Source organism: Strongylocentrotus purpuratus, unplaced genomic scaffold (genome assembly GCF_000002235.5).
Source record: "Strongylocentrotus purpuratus isolate Spur 01 unplaced genomic scaffold, Spur_5.0 spur5_scaffold_16, whole genome shotgun sequence".
NCBI classification, from domain to species: domain Eukaryota; kingdom Metazoa; phylum Echinodermata; class Echinoidea; order Camarodonta; family Strongylocentrotidae; genus Strongylocentrotus; species Strongylocentrotus purpuratus.
In genome coordinates, this window is record NW_022145601.1 from 25,639,174 (window position 1) to 25,659,237 (window position 20,064).

The following is a 20,064-nucleotide window of genomic DNA, read 5'->3' on the forward strand; positions in this document are numbered from 1 at the left end:
AATAAGTATGTTTTCAAATTAGTTCTGAACTTTTAGTATGTTTCTATATTTCTAAGGTATTCTGGCAAGTTATTCCATAAAACAGTGGTTGCATATGAAAATGACCTTTCCGGGTAAAATTTGAAATAAAGACTTATTCCAGGAACGCAGCTTTCTTTCTGGTTTAAACTGTACAAACACTTGCACAAGTGATATATTGATAATTGATTGACTCAAACACAACATCCTAAAAATTGAATAATAAATGGGTGAGCTCAAAGAAATGCATGCATTACGAACCAATTGTTAGAGGGAGAGAGCGCATCATATACATGGATACATTTCACGCTAAGCGACCCCAAAACATATTCGCGGGTTCTTAAATTCGGGTCACACGCATTTCGGCCCGTTCTAAACACGCATAAGATGTCATGCTTACATATTAATGGGTTTAATATTCGCAGACACCAACTTAAGCGCGAAATCCGCGAAATTAAAGCACCATGACGTTTACAGTAGATTGATATCAACTCTTTAATGGACTCACCTCCAGTATAGCATGGGCATCCATGATATCTAGTAGTCCGCCGAGCTGCTGCCCGCTGTGAAGGTGAGACGATGTTCCCTTCAGCTCCACGTTGATGGTGCTAGGGTCCACGATGGAGAGTGCGGTGTCCTCTTCACTACTCATGCAGCAGGAGAATACCTCCAACCCTTCTAGACCGCACGAGAAAGGGTTCTCCTTCGAGACGGGCTTGTAGGTCAGCACGGCACAGGTAGACTGTTTGTTACAACAAAGGAGGAAAGATATTGACACTAAAAGCTTTGTGGGGCACATCTGAAGAAAAGATTGTAGGTCAGAACTGCACAGGTAGACTGTTACAACAATGGAGGAGAAATATTGATACTAAAGATTTGTGGGCACTCTTGAGGAAAAGATATAAAAACTGTTTTCTAACAAGTATTTCCCATAAAAGTTGCTTTGTAATTACAGTAAGTTGACTGTACATGTACCCACAATTTTTGGATGAGAAAGGGTTCTCCTTCAAGACTGGCTTGTAGGTCAGCACGGCACAGGTAGACTGTTACAACAATGGAGGAAAAATAATCACTTTGCGAGGCACTGCTTACAAAAAGATATATAAAAATCGAGAGAGGGTTCTCCTTCGAGACTGGCTTGTAGGTCAGCACGGCACAGACTTTGCGAGGCACTGCTGACAAAAAGATATGAAAATCTGTTTTCTAACTGTTTTCCCCACAAAATTTGCTTTCTAAAGCCGGGGTATTAATTGTGGAGTGCCAGGAGTGTTGAATCTGGGGTGGTAGGTTAATGCTTTCTTTCAAGATGACAGTATTAGAATTACTATACGATGCATCATCTAAGATCACAAATTCACAGTTACAGTTAATGCACTGTGAGAAGCTTGGCGAAGATGGCGCACAATACATTTTCACCATACTTGAGGAATGTTTGTTTGTTTTGTTTTCTGTTTGTTTTATTTGGTGGGGTGCTTACCTTTAAGATGACAGCATTAGAGTCACTAGATGATGTGTCCCCTAAGATCACAAACTCTGTCTCAGTCACATTCACCTTGAAGTCTGAGTTCTTCTCAACCTATAACAAGTGCAAGAAGGAAAAGGTCAACAAAAAAGAGAGAGCATAGCGTATTTGATTTTGCGCTATTGAGGGGAAGAGGGCATATGGATAAGATTTGAATTGAAAAGACGGGGGAAATGTAATCAGCTGAGCAACATATTATCTACAAGTATACCCTCTATATCAATCCCCCTGTCCATTTATCAACCCAGTCATTAATAATTTGTTTAATGTTTATATCCCAATTTTCTCCGTTTATAACCATGTATCTATTCTTCCATCCATTCTACATGTATCTCCCCATCTATCAATCTATCCTTCTAGCTATCCATCTACCAATCTATCCTTCTATCTATCCATCTATATATCTATCTATTCATCTATCGTTCTATCTATCAATCTATCCTTCTGTCTATACATCTATCAATATATCCTTCTGTCTATCCATCTATCCTATCTATCAATCTATCCGGTGACCTGGATCTCTTATCTACCGTTGTTACGTTAGAAGACTCTGTAGCAGGGTCTATCCATCTATCAATATATCTATCCTATCTATCCATCTTTCAATCTATCCTTCTATCTATCCACCTATCCATCTATCCTTCCAATCCGTTTACCTGTTCTCTGTGTGGTACCCTCTTGGTGAGTATGCCTGTTCCAATGCTGACCGGTGACCTGGATCTCTTATCTACCGTTGTTACGTTAGAGGACTCTGTAGAAGGGTCCAGGGACGTTGAGGCTTCTGACGATGCCCTGGCACTTGCTCCTTCTGATCCTGTCATGAAAAATAACCAAATGTTCAACAAACTAGAACTTTGCTTCTGTGCAGAAACATAATAATTATCTTAAAGATACATACATGTATTAGTGGGCTGTCATGGAGATTTGGACAGTATTCAGTGTTTATCCAATAACAGGTGATGGCAATCACCAGGATTAGCCTACAGTTTTAATACCAACAGATCTTATGTAATGCTATGCATTTTCCACCAATCGCGCCATATTGAAGAGTCATTACGTAACCTTACATTTCACTCACCAAAAGACTCTCTGAGAAACTAGGAGTATTTCCTAATGGGACCACAGGTTTGCTGTGTGCGAGACTTGTATATGTACCCCCATTAATGGTATTTCCACCAAGTTTGGTGTCAGCGAATTATGACCTACTGCACATGGAAACTGACAACCATCTCCCTTTAACCCTAATGACGCCATGTTGGTTGTTTTGGTGGTCTCTGGGCCTTTTTAGGGTTAATACATCATTTTCCAAGAACTCAATGATTAGTACATGTGCATATGAACCCTTTTATGATAGATTGTTCTTCATGAATAATCCATTAAAATTGTAGACCAACTTTAGGGTTGTTGGGATTGGCCTTTAATATAGAGCTAATGGGTCTAAAAGCTTTAAGGCACATTTCTGTTGTCCCACATAGAATTATGAATGCTCACATTACATACATTCACTTGCTTCATGCTTTTTGCTTTTTCCCCCAACATTTCATAACAAATGTTGTCAAGGTTTGACAACAGGATAATACCTTCAAATGGTAATCTTTCATTCAAATCAAGTAAGCATTAAAATTTCTCTTATGGAAAAAGATAGCTTGCCTTGAACTGCCTGTGAATCATAGGCCAGTAAGAAATCCTTGACTGCTAGGAGAAGGTCAAAGACACATATGACCCTCATGTTGTTGAGCAGGGCCGTTGCTCTGGTGCTATCGGCCTGGGATGTGAAGTGCAGCTCCAGCTGTAGAGGGTTCGGATTGCGACTGTGATGTCTGGTAGGGGTCAGGATCTCCTCAAAGACGTTGCTTCTCTTCTTACTAGTATCGCCTAAAATGAAAGAGGAAAGAGTTGAGTGAAGGTTACGCTTCTTCTTCTTCTTCTGGTTAAGTCTGCCTCCTTCAAATTGACTGAAAATTCTAGCAAACTATGTGCGTGTGAACGGCAATTTACGTCCATTTGTGTGCTATTTACGTTATGATACAGTTTATTTTATACAAATATTTACAATCTCATGTATAAGCTTACAGAAGCAAGAGCTCTCAATTCCATTGCCTGTATATTGCCTGAAATCGAACCAGCTACCTGCAATCTTGAAGGAGCTTCATCTGTGGAATTCCTGTATAGTCCTGTATAGTTCGCTTGAGAACACAGCTTAAAGACCAGTATAGACCAGTTTTGGGAACGCCCCCCCTCTCAAAAAATGAAATGAAAGCTCTTATTACCAATCATGTGAAAGAATATTTTTTTACTAATAAGTGATACAAATTTTGCCGGGAAACCGCCTACTAATTGATATATTTGGTAAATTATCATATCCATCCAGCCTCGATAGATATCGCAAATGCACTTCAACATCGAACATACTTTTCTGCTCTTTTGCGAATTTAGGTTGAAGTATTGCCATCTAAACCTCTGAAGGCAATATCTAAACAATATTGAATGGATATTTTGCACCCAAAACCCTTGAACCGCAATTGTACCACTTCCGGTCTATATCTTTAATTGACTCAACTGGCCTCATCGAATTGATATATCATCTGTCCAGAGCCAGAAGTGAATTAACTCTGTGTTAAAGCACATGAGTTAATGCCCTTCTGGCTCCGAAGAGACGATTACTTTGTTTAAACGACCCAGACCTGTGGACTGAAGTGATGTGTGTGAAGCACCTCGTAACTCCAAAGAGAAGGCACGACATCAAATACCTTTTGGATTAGATTGGAATAGAATTGAAAAGCTGGAAGCCAGTTGAAACCATTCTCTTTAAAGCGGGACTGCACAACTTGTAGCTACTGGTGCCCTCTATACAGCAAACAACTCCTAAGCGGTACCCACTGGTCCCCTATGGTCCCCTTTTTCTTATGTTAATTGAGAGCTGAATTGATAAGATAACCACCTGCCAGTGACCACGCAGGGAGGTCTAATCCCTCCTGGCCAACAAGTGCAGATAGGCTTTAAAATGCTAGAAGCACTTAATTCAAATCTTGGTTACCATCCATCCAATAACAAGGGTCAACATTTCTTCCACATACCTTTCCATCTGGTATCATACGCTCTGATGGCATGTGACACCAAGTCCACCGTCTTGGCTCCGTTCGACTGGCTCATGAACGAGAACTTGGACTCCATGAAGTTGAACTGACCCAACGACCTCTCGGGCACCGCCTCCTCAGACTCGTTACCATGGACACCAACGACAGGGTCAGATGCATGCTGGAGGAGGAGTTCAAGGGTCACGTTGACAAGGTTGATATGCATGGAGATGTTGGTGCAGGTCTGCCCGCTGAGGACCGTCTGGGACTCGGGGTTGGAAGGGCGGGGCAGTGTTTGGAACTCCTCCAGAGGCTCGCCCAGATTGTGGTCCAGGAACCCACGGATGAGCTGGTACTGGGAGAGGTCCAGGCAGCAGTGGACCGATGAGAGCAGACCATCTATTTCCATGTCTGGAACTACAGGGATATATAAAAGTAGCATAATTACATGTACTAAACATACTTGCTGTATTTTGCATATATTGTATTGTCGTGTTACTACTGTACATGTATATGTGCATATTAACATGCATTTACAATGTATCTGTTCATTGTACAGTGTATTCATTCTATGAACTTTTGTCTATGTTACCATACTATGATGTGCATAGGTATACTATGATTTGTAATCAGAATTGGAAAACGTATTTGATACTACTACATATACATTATCTCATGATTTCTTGACTTAGGGTAAAGATTTACAAATTGCGACACTGATAGATATGCATCGGACTACAAGAGAGAGAAAAAAAAAGGATTGCGCTCTGACCTGTCCTTCTGATGTCAATGTCCAGATTACGGTCCACCTGCAGTTTCAGAAGGCATGTCTGCTTCAACAGTTTGCCACCCTACAAAGAAAAGAACCAAACCAAACAGCATTATAAATGGTAATAGGATGACATACAACCAGGTCAAATTACTGGCAATTAATTTCAATAGATTTTCACAAAGATGCACATAATCTTTAGCTCTGTGAATGAAATCAGAGCACACACAAGAATATGTATTCTCACAAGAAGTATGTTTTGTTTAATGACTGTAAAGAAATTCTTACAAATCAAACAAGAACTTACACATAGTACTCAAGAGTACACAAACACGTGGCAAATGATTACAGTAGAAAATGTATGAGAGTTGAGTAATGAAATGATATAAGAAAATTAAGTTATAATGTAGTAGTCCCATCCCAAAGCAATAACATTTGATCTCATACACTGTACATGTACACATTGTGCTTTTCAAGAGGTAGGGGTACTTGCTTTTAAACCAAAAATAATGCTAAGAATTATGATAATACACATTGAAAATCAATAAGAAGAGATGAAAACACTTAAAGATAAGATAAGAAGTCTAACCTTTCTTTGGACAATGAAAGACGGAAAGATCAAAGCTGTTCCATCTGACACATCAAAGTCTGTCGGAGAAACTCGCTCTGCAGGGTAAAGATCCATGTCTTCAAGATCAATCTGAATACAGTCTAGAAGACAACTCAAATTCTCCTCCTTCTTGCTGACCTCCACTTCCGCTTCACTCGCTTCATCAGCAACTCTTGGAGAATGCTTTGGCGTTGATGAATACTGCGGTCCATGGCTGGACTTAGATATTACAGCAGTCCTTGTGCTGGCTCGTGTCAAGACACCAGGGGCAGTTCCTAGACCAAGTCCAGGACTGTCTTCTAAATTTAGACCATGAGCTGTGGCCACCTTCCTGGGTGTTTCTCTGGCAGGTTTGGAGGATTCTTCCGAGGGCTTAGGGTCCTCAGGGTGAGGTTTAGGAGGACTGGTCTTGTGGATAATGGTTCCGGGTGTCCCAGACATCAGGAACTGGTTGCGTAGGGTCAGGTTGCCAAGGTTGATGACCAGTAGGTCCTTGGACTGGGAGCTCACGGGTGCTAGTATGACAGGAGAGCCAGCCTGGACATCAAGCATGATGCGAGATGTACGAGTTGGTTCAACAGATACCTGAGGTGTCAAAGACATAAATGACAAACATTGTAACGTAACCTGATCAACTCGTAAAATGACATGAAAAATAATGAATACTAAACTTCTTTTCAGTATTCCTTCATTGAAATCAACTCATTAAATATCATGTAAATATCAAATCCATAGACTACCTTGTAGTTTTTCAGCAGCTGCCCTCATTGAAGCAGGGTGAAGTTCATTATTATCATCACAATCATCTTTTCCATCACCACCATCACAATTATCCATCACATCACCATGATAATAATCATTATTATGATATCTTCAGTATTACCAATGTCATTGTCTTCATTGTAATCATCATCACAACCTTCTTCTTCATCATCGTCACCACCACAATCATCATTATTATCATCATCCTCTTCCCTCTCCTTCCTCCCCCTCCCCCTCCCCCTCCCTCTTACCCTCCCCCTCCTCCTCACCCTAACCCTCACCATCCTCCTCACCTCATGCCCTGCAGCTGCAGCCCTCATTGTGCCAAGGACTTCCTGGAGTTGGTTGAAATGCTGCGCAAAGGCCACGACTTCTGACTGGAAACGGTTCGTGTGAACGTAGCGGACTGTTGACATCCTCAGTTTCACACTCATGTCAAAATCCCTCTCAAACTCCCTTTGAGGCTCCTTCCTAGGCTTTCCATACCTAAAGGTATAAAAAGCAGCATTAGTAATAATAATATTAATAGTAATTGCTTCTCACATGTATCTAGCATTCATGTCCGCCACTTTGTGACACTCCTGGCACTGCCCCGTTTATTACCCTGGCTTTAGCAAGGCAGCCATTACAGCCCTCTAACATTCAAGGAATTAATTCCTACCAGGTAGCCATTTACATCACCTGTGTTGAGTGTGGCAAATGTAGATCAATGTCTTGCCAAAGGACATTAGTGCCGCGGCAGGACTCGAACCACTGATCTTGTGATCGACAGTCCGGTGACATATCCACTCATTAAAAAATGGCTCAGTGACCATCTCAAAAACAATATTTGATGCCACATAGGTGTGCAGTCCCATACACCTATATCTGCGGGCAGTGCTTTCATTTTAATTCAGCAAGATTGGGTCAGCTATTTTATCATTTTATGATTCAATGTAACTTCAACTAAAAAATAAAACAATAAGAATAGCTTCTTTAACAATACATTTAAATGGCAAGAACTCAAGTTCATCTTAAACTCCAACACAGTTTTCTCTGTGACTTACTTGAAAATATGGAAGCTGAGAGCCTCTTCTCCTTTCGTTGTGAACCTCTCCCTGTAGAGCCTTCCATGCGGGGTCAAGTCCAGCACCGACATGCTTCCCATGTGACCTTTGACCTCTAGGTTGCCCTCCATGTTGGTCATGTGAGCATTGACCTCTGACACGCTGGCCTTGGCGAGCTCGTAGTCAGGTTTGTTGAGGATGAGAGAGAGGGATGCCAGGTGCACCTGCATCTCCATGTTGTTACCTTCTGGTTCACCTACACCTAGAAGACAATTGGGTGAGAACAAAACATTAATTTCTTTATAAAAATATATCTTTCAGGTCACCATGGACAATACAAGATGGACGTAAGACAATGCAGGGGGAAACTATTGGGCAAAGGTGACAGGCTGTGATTGCCGTGGATGCCAGGCCAGATTTTTAAGCTGTCAAAAATTTGCCAGGGCAGTCACGATGCGGATGAGAAACCCAATAGGCCGTAGTAAAACGAGGTGAACTCAATAAAACGTGACACTACGTAACAAAATATCTAACAAAACTTGAATACAGAGAAAAAATAACAACAAATCCCACAGCACACTGCGTTTCGGTCAAACAAGGATGCCGTGGCCACCGGGAACATAATGTGAAGCTAGCATAAACTGACATGAACAACTCTTGAGGTGTGTAGAGAGAATGATGTAATTCCGTGCAATGTAATTTGAATTTATTTCTTCTTTATTTACCTTTCAAAGAATAACTTTCTGCCGTTAACCTATACAGTTGAACAAATTTTTAATACATAAACCAAATTTTGCTACTTTTCATTACAGTTTGCTGTGACAACCCATCTTACGCATTAAAAACAATTGTTGACTCCCACGGCCAACAAAATACTCACTTGTTTGTTGAGTTGGCATTGGTTGTATGAGCCCCGCCTAATTAAAACCTGCAAATAATCTCAACTTATTTTTGATTGATATCGATTGCATCTCTGTATTTATCAGAGATATGAGACAGTTAACTTGTGATTGATCTGGATCGATCGCAACCCTTTATAAGACAAGGCCCAGAACTAAAGACTAGCTTTACAATGTACTTGTCGACTCCAACGGCCAGCAAACTACTCACTTGTTTGTTGAGTTGGCAGTGGTTGTACGTCAGATGTCTGTCTCTGCGGAGCACTGGTTCTGGTTGGAGTGTCCTGTTTGACGTTGTCCTTAGGTAGTGAGCTCCCTATACCCAGGAAGTCCAGGAGAACCACCCAAGTCTGCTGGTTGATGGTGATGTCCAGCTGGTTGAACTCAACATCAACAAACTGGTTGGTCTGCACAGGTAAGAAAATCAATGATGGTTAAAGGGATTGGGTATCTTTGTCTCAGATTCTGAACAAAATCCTGGATTTAGCTCATGCTGCAATCATAATTATAAATCTATAGGTCATTCAGAAATCCCATGTTTACAAGCCGATCGCCTGTCTGATTATCAAGATATTTATGATTTAAAATCGAAATTCAATGGTTTTCATAACACTACTGTCTATTTGGAAAAATGAGTATGGTAAAACCAGTCACTCAAAGATTTTTACTTTTTGGAGGCACTTCATGATCATTTTGAAGCGCAATTTTTTTTTAGGGCTTCAATTTTACACCATATCACAGATGCTGATAACACGTAGGGTCATGCATCTCAGATGTAACATTGTTAAATGATGCCTTGAACACATGATAAAAGGGGATCAAACAACAGAGATATTCTGCTCTGTACAATTTAAAAAAAAAATATTTGAACAATAGCATCACCAAATATTTAATGAAATGTGCTGAAACAGCAGACTCTCACTGAATGCTCTCGTAGACCAATCAAGTGGTTCACTGCTTCTCACAATGACTAAATAAATGAAAAGTACAGTACAAAGGAACAAACTAATATACAACACAAAATAAAAGCAAAAAATAATTAGGTCACATCATATACCATATTCAAAACATCAGTTCCAAATGTCACTTTTGGGTAGCAATATTACAAGTTTGAATACACTCTACATGTCAGTAGCCTTATAAAAGTTGACACACATGTATGCACACATATGCACAGGTAAGTTTAATAACTCCAACTTAACTTCGGTGCAGGCCTTGATATGAAATCAATGTGTCCCCTATCCTCTATAACCTTTAACCATTTATCTCTCTGATCCTTAACCATCCAAATTCCTCACCTTCTTGTACTTGGTAGCGTACTCAGGACTCTTCTTGTCCACCAAGAGAACTCTGATCTGTACCAGGGCATCACTGGTAGGGACTGTATCCGTTGATATGTTAATGTCCTCCAAGGAGATGTTCAGAGAAGGAGGTGGTGTGGAAGGGTACATACCCCGGCTGCTACTGCTCGTTTGTCTACTGTACTGAGGAGCATAATACTGATCAGGGTTGTTTAGTTCCGAAGGCACTGAGCTGGGTCTGATGGGCGACATCGCCGGCATGGCCGTCACCGATGGACACGACGTGGAATGGACCATCTTGGATGACGGGCCACTGCCAGAGCGTCTGGTGCCACCATGAGATGCTACGAGTTGGCGATGCTTGGAGTCAGGACTCTGAAGGAGGTCCTCAATCACCAGAGACTGCAGGAGGATGGTGACCGATGTCGCAGCTGGAGTGGACTTCTCGTAATCGATGCTGAAGTCCGAGAAGCACACATTGACAATGCCTTGATCGCCATCGCTGAGGTCACCCCGCATTTGAATACAGAGGTCTGGCATGGCAAAATTTGCACATATCCTCATTGGGAGCTTACTTCCAGCAGGTCGGATGGGTGTACTTTCTGTGACTCTATGATACCCCGGTGTCTTTGATTGTGTCCCCAACGGCTCTAGTTCCTTGACATTGAAGATTCCTGACTTTCTGCCTTTGGTTTTCTCTAGGCTAACAGGAGTGGAGGGTACCTTTGTTGGTTCGTCATATGTCAGGTTATCCAGTGTCTGCAAGATCTGTTCATAGATATGCTTGGACAGAATGACCTTCAGGTGGGTGACCACCTTACCTACAACTTGCAAGGTGGAGGAGTGGTGGTCAAGGTCGAGAGGTTCTTTCTCCTCAAGGTCAGGGAATGCCATGCTGTTATCCATGACCGGTGGACCAGATTCCGATGGGATCTGATTCACGATGACCTCCAGAGAAGTGTTGTGAAGGATAGGTGTCCCTGAATAAGGTCCGGAGGCAGCGCTCATGATGTCCGAACTGATGCTGGTTACGCTCTGCTCCGATGGCACGTTTGTGTCTTCGTGGTTGAAGGAGAACAGGTTCACGTTCTGAATCCTCAAGAAGAAGCGGGTCATATCCGGATTAGGGTCGAGTCCCAAGGTGCTCTCGATGTCCATGTCCCGACTGATGTCCGAAGACTCGCTGTTGGTCAAGCTGATCTTTCCTAGATGGGCGACCAAGAGCTCTGAGCTGGATGCTGTCCTTGGGATGATGATTACAGGCGTCTCCATGACGATATCGAAGTTCATACTGGTGTGTGACTTAGCACCGATACGTGAGTCAGTCATGTCCATGGATGAATCTCCAAAGGTGTTTCCTCTCTTCCCAGGAGACTCCATCATGGTGTTGAACATACTTGGGGAGAAGGACGTGACAAGGTCAGGCATCTGCGACTGTATCAATTCCCTGGCTGCATCGCCGGCTGCCTTCTGAATGGAGTTTGCAAGGTTGGCGATTGAGCTCTGAAACTCGTCCATGCAGAGGGTGACTTCATGGAGAAACCGAGGGACATGGATGTAGCAGAGGGATGCAAGATGAAGCGACAGGTTCAACTGCTCATCAATATCCTCTCCACCAACTTGTATCTTGATAGGTGATCCCAGAGACATAGCTGTTGTGTTCTCAACGTCTCTTCCTTTCTTGAAAGTAAAGGAGAAGGCTCTCAGCACTTCCTTGCCTTTCTTGTCTTCCTTGACTTCCTTGTCTTCCGTGTCTTTGATCGTGCTAAATCTCGAGGTATCCATGGCAGATTTGTACAGGTCCGTCTGGTCACTTTGTTTCATTACTGAATCCCTTTCAAGAGAAGTCTTCTGGCCTGTTGTTGTTGGGTCTTGTCCGACACTGAAGACCTTTTGGTGTCTGCTGCCCTCTGGCGTTAAGTCTAAGAGCTGGAGACCGCCAAGAAACCCTCCCACACTCATCTCCCCACCTGGTATCAGAATACAAAGAGAACATGTTCAAAATTAGCTCTATTGATAAAAGTCACTCTTAAGTATATACATTTCACAGGTACAAATTTTTCATACATACACAGGGTACTCAGGATAAGTATAGTCTGTACAACTTTACAAGCTTACGCAAATTGCAGTGTTTAGATTGTACATGATTACATTTTAAAATGTGTTTTAAACGAAATTACGATGTATGTAATTATGAATTTTGAAGCTAAAATTAGTACATCCATTCTAAAGTCAGTTTTTTATTCATTGTCTTTATTGCTACAAATTATAAACAGGATGTGAAACAGACGAACACAAAAGGCTACTGTAATTTCTTTAAATTTCATTAACATGGAGCAATATTTTTTGGTCTTTCTAAATCCTTAGCCCGATTCTTTGTATTGCTAAAATTAGACCCCCCAAAAAGACTTTGTGCGATTAATTCACATATTCCAGATATTTTAAATGCTACTTCTCTACCATACGATTGCTCCCTTTGATCACTTTTGGCCATCTATCTCGAGAATAATTCAAGAAAGAAGGAAAAACAGAAAATGAACAAAATACATGATGCAAGAGTGAAATTCCTAGTTTAACACTGGGAACAATAAAGGTAGACCATATATATTTACCTAGAGTTGCATGTACGTGAGCCTCACTCACAGTGGCTGTAGCAACTTTCTGACCTCTGACCTTGGTTCCCATGATGCCCCTGACCATGACTATGTTAAGGCAGCGGAAGTCTGCTGAGATCTCTGTACGGGTTGGTGTCTGGCTGTTGGAAGGCTGAATAGATAGAGAAGGGTAAGAAGGGTAAAGGCTCGTTAACATGACGCTTCGTTCGTTCGTTCGTGTCTCCTTAGATCAAGATTAATGTATCTTGATCTTCGGAGTAGTTGCTACAACGGGCCGTGTCAGACACGTTGCCCCGGGGTGCGAGATAGGACTCTTGTAGCGTGCCCCCATTTAAAACAATTATACAATAACAATTAACATTACATTTAATTAATAGTATGAATATATTAAAATTACTCTCATGTTACAGGAAAAAATATTATATATATATATAAATATATATATATATATATATATATATATATTATGAATCAATTGATTTGGTCGATCCAGTTCGATGGCACAAACACGGCACTACTGGACTTGGTCTTGTTGCTCTGTCGCCAGCAGTTTGAGGATATGACGCTACAAACTTGTTTTAAAATATAAGCGTTCTATGCTTCACATTGCTGTATCTTACTGTATAACACATAAAGAGTGAGTATGCTAAGGACCTTTGATGTGCACAGCTACTTTTTTCAATCCCCATTTGCCATTCTTTGAGATTAAAAATATTAAAAAAAGTCTGGATAAACTGTGTCATGTGTAAATGAGCCATAGACTTTCATCCCAAATAAAGTCCAAAACAGACTCACCGGACTACTACCCCCCGCCCCCAGGACATTTTCTGCTAATAAAATATGTATTTAGACAGCTTCCTCACTAGGACTAGGACACCTGTCCTTCTAAGATGACCAAAGGTAATTATATCTATTCAGGAACAATATATACAAAGTAAATAATCATTTGTTTTACTCACAAGAAAGAGATTAATTTTTGTTCCTTTTCATTTCATGGAAAGTAATCTCTTCTTTTGGATGTAATTTGGAGTATTATCTTTTAAATGGCGTTGGAATTTAACCTTTTCATTGTTTTTGGCCTGCAAATGGGACACAGTACCTTTAACAATTCAATGAGATATCATGAGCACAACGGTAGAAAGACTGTACTACCTCTATGATGCTTGCTTCCCGTAAGAGTGAGTTGGTGAAGCTGGATGGATCTTCAGGGGACTGCTTGGGTTTGTTCTCATCTTCTGGGAAGGCTTGCTGGAAGAAGGACAGTAGCTCTACTATAGTCTCTTGATTAGCTGGTCAGGAAGAAAACAAATTTAGAAATTCCCATAATGACTTTAAAGGTATAGACCAGTTCTGGTTATGCGATTGCATTGTAAAATTGATCAGAAAAGGTTGATCATCTAGCATATAAGTATTGGTGTGTACTGCAAGGTTCTGGAATCATCAAAATGATAAGAAATTTGGCCCAGTCTTGGTAAAGTTGCAAGCACTGTACACAGAAAGATGTATATGGGGCTACCCTATATCAATCCAGTCCGGATAGATATACTAATTTACCTTAATATATCAACTAGTATGCGGTTTCCCTGGCAAAATTTGTATCATCACGTATTAGTCAAAACATATTCTTTCACATGATTGGTAATAAGAGCTTCCATTTAATTTTTTGAGAGGGGGGTATTTCCAAAACTGGTCTTTACCTTTAAAAAAGCTAAACTTTCTTACGGCTCATCTCAGTTTTTTAAAACTTCACAAATCTACAAGCATTTTCCTGCTTTCCTTTGCTGTAATTGTTTGTGCTTGATTGTCTTTCTGATAATATATGAAATATAATGGGACCTATGAAAAAGGGTATCTCAATACTACAATTATATCTGAACACCAATTTTGCGGTGTTATACTTTATTACAAGACATTGTTTTTTAAAAGCTCAAGTACTGTCTTACCTATGACATCCAAGCTATTGACCTGAATGACAGCGACTTGCACGGGACCATCATTGTTGGTGTTTGATGGACGTTCAGCATTGATGAGCTGTAGTTCCACATGGATGAGCGCTTCCTTATCATTAACCACAGGGTCAAAGGGCGAGAGAGCAGGCGGGGCAAGGGATGACGCGCCTGATTGGTTACCTGCATGTACAGAACATCAAAGCATAGCACAATTAAATCAAGTGTGGAGTTCCACAGGGTTACCTTTTGGGTCCATTACTACTTTTTACCTACCTTTTTTTCCTGGGGGGGGGGGGGGGCTTTACATTTGTGATTAAAAAAAAAGCAGTGATATGCTCTATCTTCATGGTGATGAGAGGTTCACAATCCTCAATATTTTGCAATGATATAGATAAATAATAATAATTAATTAATAATACATACAAATAGTTACATTTGATTTTTAATGCAAAAGAGAAAATTGTGTAATTGTTGTGATATACACATTAAACAAAATACAAATAGGTTTTAAACTTGTTATTTAATAATGATTTTATATAATCTCTAAAGTTGTAGTAGATGTGTAGTTACATACACAAATCAATATATTTTAATCTACTCACCCCCTTTGCTATTGGCCCCCATCTGTCTAATGGCAGAGGCCAGTTCAGCATGTGAGGTTGGTTCCATCATCTTCTCTGCGGGGGAGGCAGGTGATCGAGGAGAGGTGGGTGATCGGAGGGACCTAGGAGTGGAGGCTTCGCTGTCCACGATGCTTCCACTAGGGGCATGCATGCTGTAGTGATATCAAAGAGAGAGAGAGAAAGAGAGAGATTGGAATTGGTTTCAAAAATTGTTCTTTTGTTTTGCTGTTTTTATTATTGTTTATTCATATATCATATATCATTTTGTATGATTCTTTTACTAGTTTTACTGTTTACGGTGGCTGCCCAGACAATTGAATTGAATTGAATTATGGGGTAGTACTGGAAGATTGAAAGGATGCGAGATATTAATCAGAAGTTTTTTTCACAAGATTGTTACATGTACAACTTCAGTCCCATACATTAAAAAAAAAAAAAAAATTATCCAGTTACATATCACTGTAAATTAAAAATCATTTGTATATATTTTGATTTGTGCATATTTCGCTACAACACTTATAGCCACACAAGCATGCATGTACAATAACTTACAGAGACATACAGACTGGAAGAAAGAAGGAAAGAAGGAGGAGTATTTTACCTGAGGTCCTTATGTGAGGCAAGAAGAAGCTCAAAGTCTGGTCCAAACTGCTGAAGGGCATCAATAACAAGTAGACTGTGAACACTGAGAGAGATGGAGGAATCAAAGGGACGCTTGACCAGGTCTGTCCGCACTCGAGATATCTGGAACTCGGATATACAACGTCCTGGGAGAGAGAGAGAGAGAGAGAGAGGAAGGTGAATGTCATATTATCTTACAAGAGACATGAGACTACATAATGTTAATAACAGTATACATGTTTATGTACAAAAAGTTGAATAATGTTCACTTCTATTAAAAGGTCATTATGGAGACCACCGTTAATATCATCACTTGTTGGTTGGCTGCACTACACACCCGTTTTTGTTCTTCTTTTGTATATAGACAATGTAACAAATGAATAATGAAAAAGGAACCTCATTCACAAGCATAATACTTTTAAGGTTTCCTCCTCACTACTGTAGATTAACTTAACATCCTTTGTATTTAATGACATGCATAAAATCGTTGTTATTGTTTTAATACCATCTATCTATCAAATATATTTATATGTTTTGTTACTTTGTATGTGCGTTACTTTGTAAATTCTTTTCCTAAGCAGTTAATATGGAAATATAACCTTTACAAAAAAGTGCTTGAGGAGAAATGAGACAAAAGTACGCTTTCAGAAGAAAAGTGTCACCATTTACTGCCCTTACAGCTAGTGCATGATATCTGTTTCATTCAACACAGGATAATAAAAATGTTCTGTGTAGCTACACAGGTAGCCTATATTTTTTTGTAAATGAATAAGCCTGACTGGAATGATTACCTCTGCTATGGATGGCTAGGGACATTTTGTCGACAGAAAACTGCATCTCCAGGAGCTTGGATTCCTCAAGTAAGGCTTGGGATTTCTGTTGTATGGTGGCCTCAAAATCTGATTGACTGTGGACAATAATGTTATACAGTTAAAGGGAAATCCAACCTTGATGACAAACTAATCAAATATGAGAAGTGCACTCATGAAGGTTTGAATGAAATCAGAAAAAAGGTGAAGAAATTCATGAAACAATTTTCTCATTTGTTCCAACACACAAAATGACTAACATGTCAGATTTCATAAATGTATTTCCCAGGAGGGTATTTTCTTTCTAGAGGACCTACATACTAATATGCTATCCATGCTGCGGGCACGTCAAGCTACTTTGCTTATTTCTGTAGTCCTCCTGCATCTAATGTATGTTAATTACGCATTCAATATATTTGTTTAATTTCGTTTATTATTTGTATAAAATTATATACACTTAAAATACTGTATATTATGTTCATGAAAATGTATGATGAAAAAAAAAAAAAAGATGCAGAAACCAATTAGTGTTCTCATATGTCAACAGCGAAAATGATCTTTGATTTTGGTGTGTAAAACCTTCCATTCAACAAAAATTCATTGAATGCATTAGAGTACTAAGGGAATTACATGTACATGTAATTGCAAACGTTGTTATGACTCTTGTGGAATGGCATTGCTGTACGAGAAAAAAAGTGATAATTATCACCTTGTATAATGTGCTCTACCCTGAGGCCCTGGATACTCGGTGTCGGAAGGAGGGGAATACCCTGCAGGGGAAACCCCTGATTGGTTGTTGGATCCAGACATGAGCTTCAAGCATTTATTCAGCGCTTGAATCTAAAACAGGCAACAAAATAATTAAAAATAGATATAACAAACATTCTCGTGATAGGAGTGAAAGCGAATATATAGGGATCATTTTTATATTAAGACTGAACAAAAATAGACAATCACATTTTCCCCTCATAACCCACTAAACATTAGTAATTTCTGTCTCCAACATCTATTTCTATGTGTATGCACAATGCACTCAAAACAAGATACATGTATTTTTATTTAATGTTATGTTTCCTGGGAGAAGTTTCAATTGTTGTAAAGAAATTTATGGCTTGCACCCACTTGTTTTTGAAAATAAGTCCGGAAAAATCAAGGAATCTGGGGGATATACAGTACATAAATATCATATTTTAAACAGTTCTTTGATAAAATCAAAAGAAAACAGACAAAGTTAAACTTTTTCAAGATGACGAGGTTATAACTTACCTTCTTCTCATTGATATGAATAGATAGACTTGGTAGATTCCCAGACATCAACATGCTCGGCCACTGAGGATCCTGCGTGAAGGTTAGACGGCGCTCAACTTTCACAGAGATGGAGAACTTATCTAGGACCTGGAAGGGACAGAGCCCTCTGGAGTGGGCTGTGCGCCAGTTCTCGGAGCCTTTGGCAACAAGGATCTGCAGATCTGACATGTCCAGTGTGTATCTGTTGGAAGGAAAAGGGATAGTTGATTGTTTGCTCATGTCGCAAATATCAATATACTCTTCAGGTGTCGAGACTTCACCTGAAAATCTATTGAAAGGATCATCAGATGCAACAAATTAGGCTACACTGTGTATTTCAAATTCAGAAATATTGAATTTTAAATTGGAATATATTTCAGGAGAAGTGCAATATGCCTAAAGGACCAACAGAGGGAGGGTCCATGAGTCCAAGGGGAAGAGTGTTAAATTTCATCTTCCTGATATCCCCATGATCAGGTGGAGGAGGAGGAAGAGGAGGAGGATGGTAATGATGACTATATGACTACAGCATTGGAAATGACAAATGATTTTAATGATAGTAATGATGATTGAGATGATTAAAATATCAAACATTGATGAAGATAATAATAATTATGAAGACGGAAATAGAGATGATGATGTTGATGAAGATAGTGATAATGAAAGTTATGACCAATATTGTAACAATATTGATGTTGATGAAAATAATCATGATGATGATGAAGGTGATGATGATATTGATGTTAAAAATGATAATGATAGTGATGTTAATGATGCTGATAATGGTGATGATGATGATGATGATGATGATGATGATGTTAAAAATGATAATGGTGATGTTGATGTTGATGATGATGATGATGATGATGATGTTGTTGATGATGATGATGATGATGATGATGGTGATGATGACACTGATGAAGAAGATGATGTTGATGCGATCAATGATGATCATGATGATTAATATATATTGATGCGTCTAATTGTAATGGTAATTAAGATGATAATAAAAGAAATTCTTCAGATCGCATCTTACCTGTCGTACATCCTATCCCTGAGAGCCTCGGCAGTGATGGCACTGTTATCAAAATCAGCTACATCAATCCCAGAGCTCGTTGTCATGGAATCTATTTTGGCATCGGTCGGCACAAAGTCCAATGCTTCGTGGGGTGGAGTCGACAGAGGAGTGAGGAAGTCATCATCTAAATCATCTGGAGAGATTTAAATGTGTTTTTTTATTTAGCTGGCAATTTAAGTTGAACTGAAAATGTTCATCAATGCATGGCTCATTCACATGACCTCTTCGACATTGCAAAGAAAATAACCAAAATACAATGCATTTTAAAGTCCCTCTGCACTATTTTGGCATGGATGGATTAGACCTCCCTGCAAGGTCACTGGCAGGTGGTTATCTCATCAAATCAGCTCTCAATTAACATAAGAAAAAGGGCATCATGGGGGATCAACAGGCACCGATTAGACATTGTTTGCTATGTACATGTAGAGGGCGCAAGTAGCTATAAGTAGTGCAGTGGGGCTTAATAAGATTTCTTCCTGTAGGTGAAGAGTCAGATATTGTACTAAAAAAAGAAAAAAAAATCACTTTCAAAAGTAAATCATCTGAGTCATCTGTACGTAAGCCACCTGCATGTAAAAGGGGAAGGCCTTTAAAGCCCCTCTGCACTAGTTTGGCCAGGAGGGATTAGACCTCCATGCATGGTCTCTGACAGGTGGTTTTCTCATCTAATCAGCTCTCAATTAACATAAGAAAAAGGGGATCATTGGGGATGAACAGGCAACGATTAGACATTGTTTGCTATATAGAGGGCGCAAGTAGCTATAAGTAGTGCGGTGGAGCTTTAAAGATGGTGTTTTTCTCACCTTCATCTCCTGGCGATGAGAGCTCTGCTTCATTCTCGCTCTTCTTAGAGCGACGTCCCTTGGCTGTCATGCTGAACAGCTGGAGTCTACCCAAGTCAAGAACAACCTACCAAATACAACACACATACAAAGCATATTAGAAAAACAATCTAAATGTAGCAATCCCAAACAAGCAAATTGTATTTGAATCTTGAAAATAAAAAATTCATCTGCTGACACCTGGAAGGGCATGAACTCATACTTTTAGACAAAGTTCTTGATCTCGATAGACAAGC

General features: G+C 39.9%; 1 protein-coding gene across 1 annotated transcript in view; it reads right to left on the reverse strand.

Annotated features, from left to right (window-relative positions):
• Window positions 1-20,064, reverse strand: part of LOC581842 (vacuolar protein sorting-associated protein 13D) — a 90,329-nt gene that overhangs the window by 40,857 nt on the left and 29,408 nt on the right. The window contains exons 17-39 of the mRNA XM_030987496.1: window positions 19,790-19,895; window positions 18,945-19,119; window positions 17,888-18,110; window positions 17,331-17,461; window positions 16,604-16,719; window positions 15,793-15,958; window positions 15,171-15,343; window positions 14,563-14,748; window positions 13,772-13,908; window positions 12,617-12,770; window positions 10,002-11,974; window positions 8,915-9,110; window positions 8,809-8,819; window positions 8,685-8,721; window positions 7,805-8,066; window positions 7,052-7,244; window positions 5,976-6,581; window positions 5,390-5,468; window positions 4,618-5,034; window positions 3,191-3,415; window positions 2,197-2,354; window positions 1,496-1,594; window positions 527-760 (exon numbers count right to left, since the gene is read on the reverse strand). Coding sequence (XP_030843356.1) covers window positions 527-760; window positions 1,496-1,594; window positions 2,197-2,354; window positions 3,191-3,415; window positions 4,618-5,034; window positions 5,390-5,468; window positions 5,976-6,581; window positions 7,052-7,244; window positions 7,805-8,066; window positions 8,685-8,721; window positions 8,809-8,819; window positions 8,915-9,110; window positions 10,002-11,974; window positions 12,617-12,770; window positions 13,772-13,908; window positions 14,563-14,748; window positions 15,171-15,343; window positions 15,793-15,958; window positions 16,604-16,719; window positions 17,331-17,461; window positions 17,888-18,110; window positions 18,945-19,119; window positions 19,790-19,895 — 6,057 coding nt within the window. The remainder of the gene's footprint in view (window positions 1-526; window positions 761-1,495; window positions 1,595-2,196; window positions 2,355-3,190; window positions 3,416-4,617; window positions 5,035-5,389; window positions 5,469-5,975; window positions 6,582-7,051; window positions 7,245-7,804; window positions 8,067-8,684; window positions 8,722-8,808; window positions 8,820-8,914; window positions 9,111-10,001; window positions 11,975-12,616; window positions 12,771-13,771; window positions 13,909-14,562; window positions 14,749-15,170; window positions 15,344-15,792; window positions 15,959-16,603; window positions 16,720-17,330; window positions 17,462-17,887; window positions 18,111-18,944; window positions 19,120-19,789; window positions 19,896-20,064) is intronic.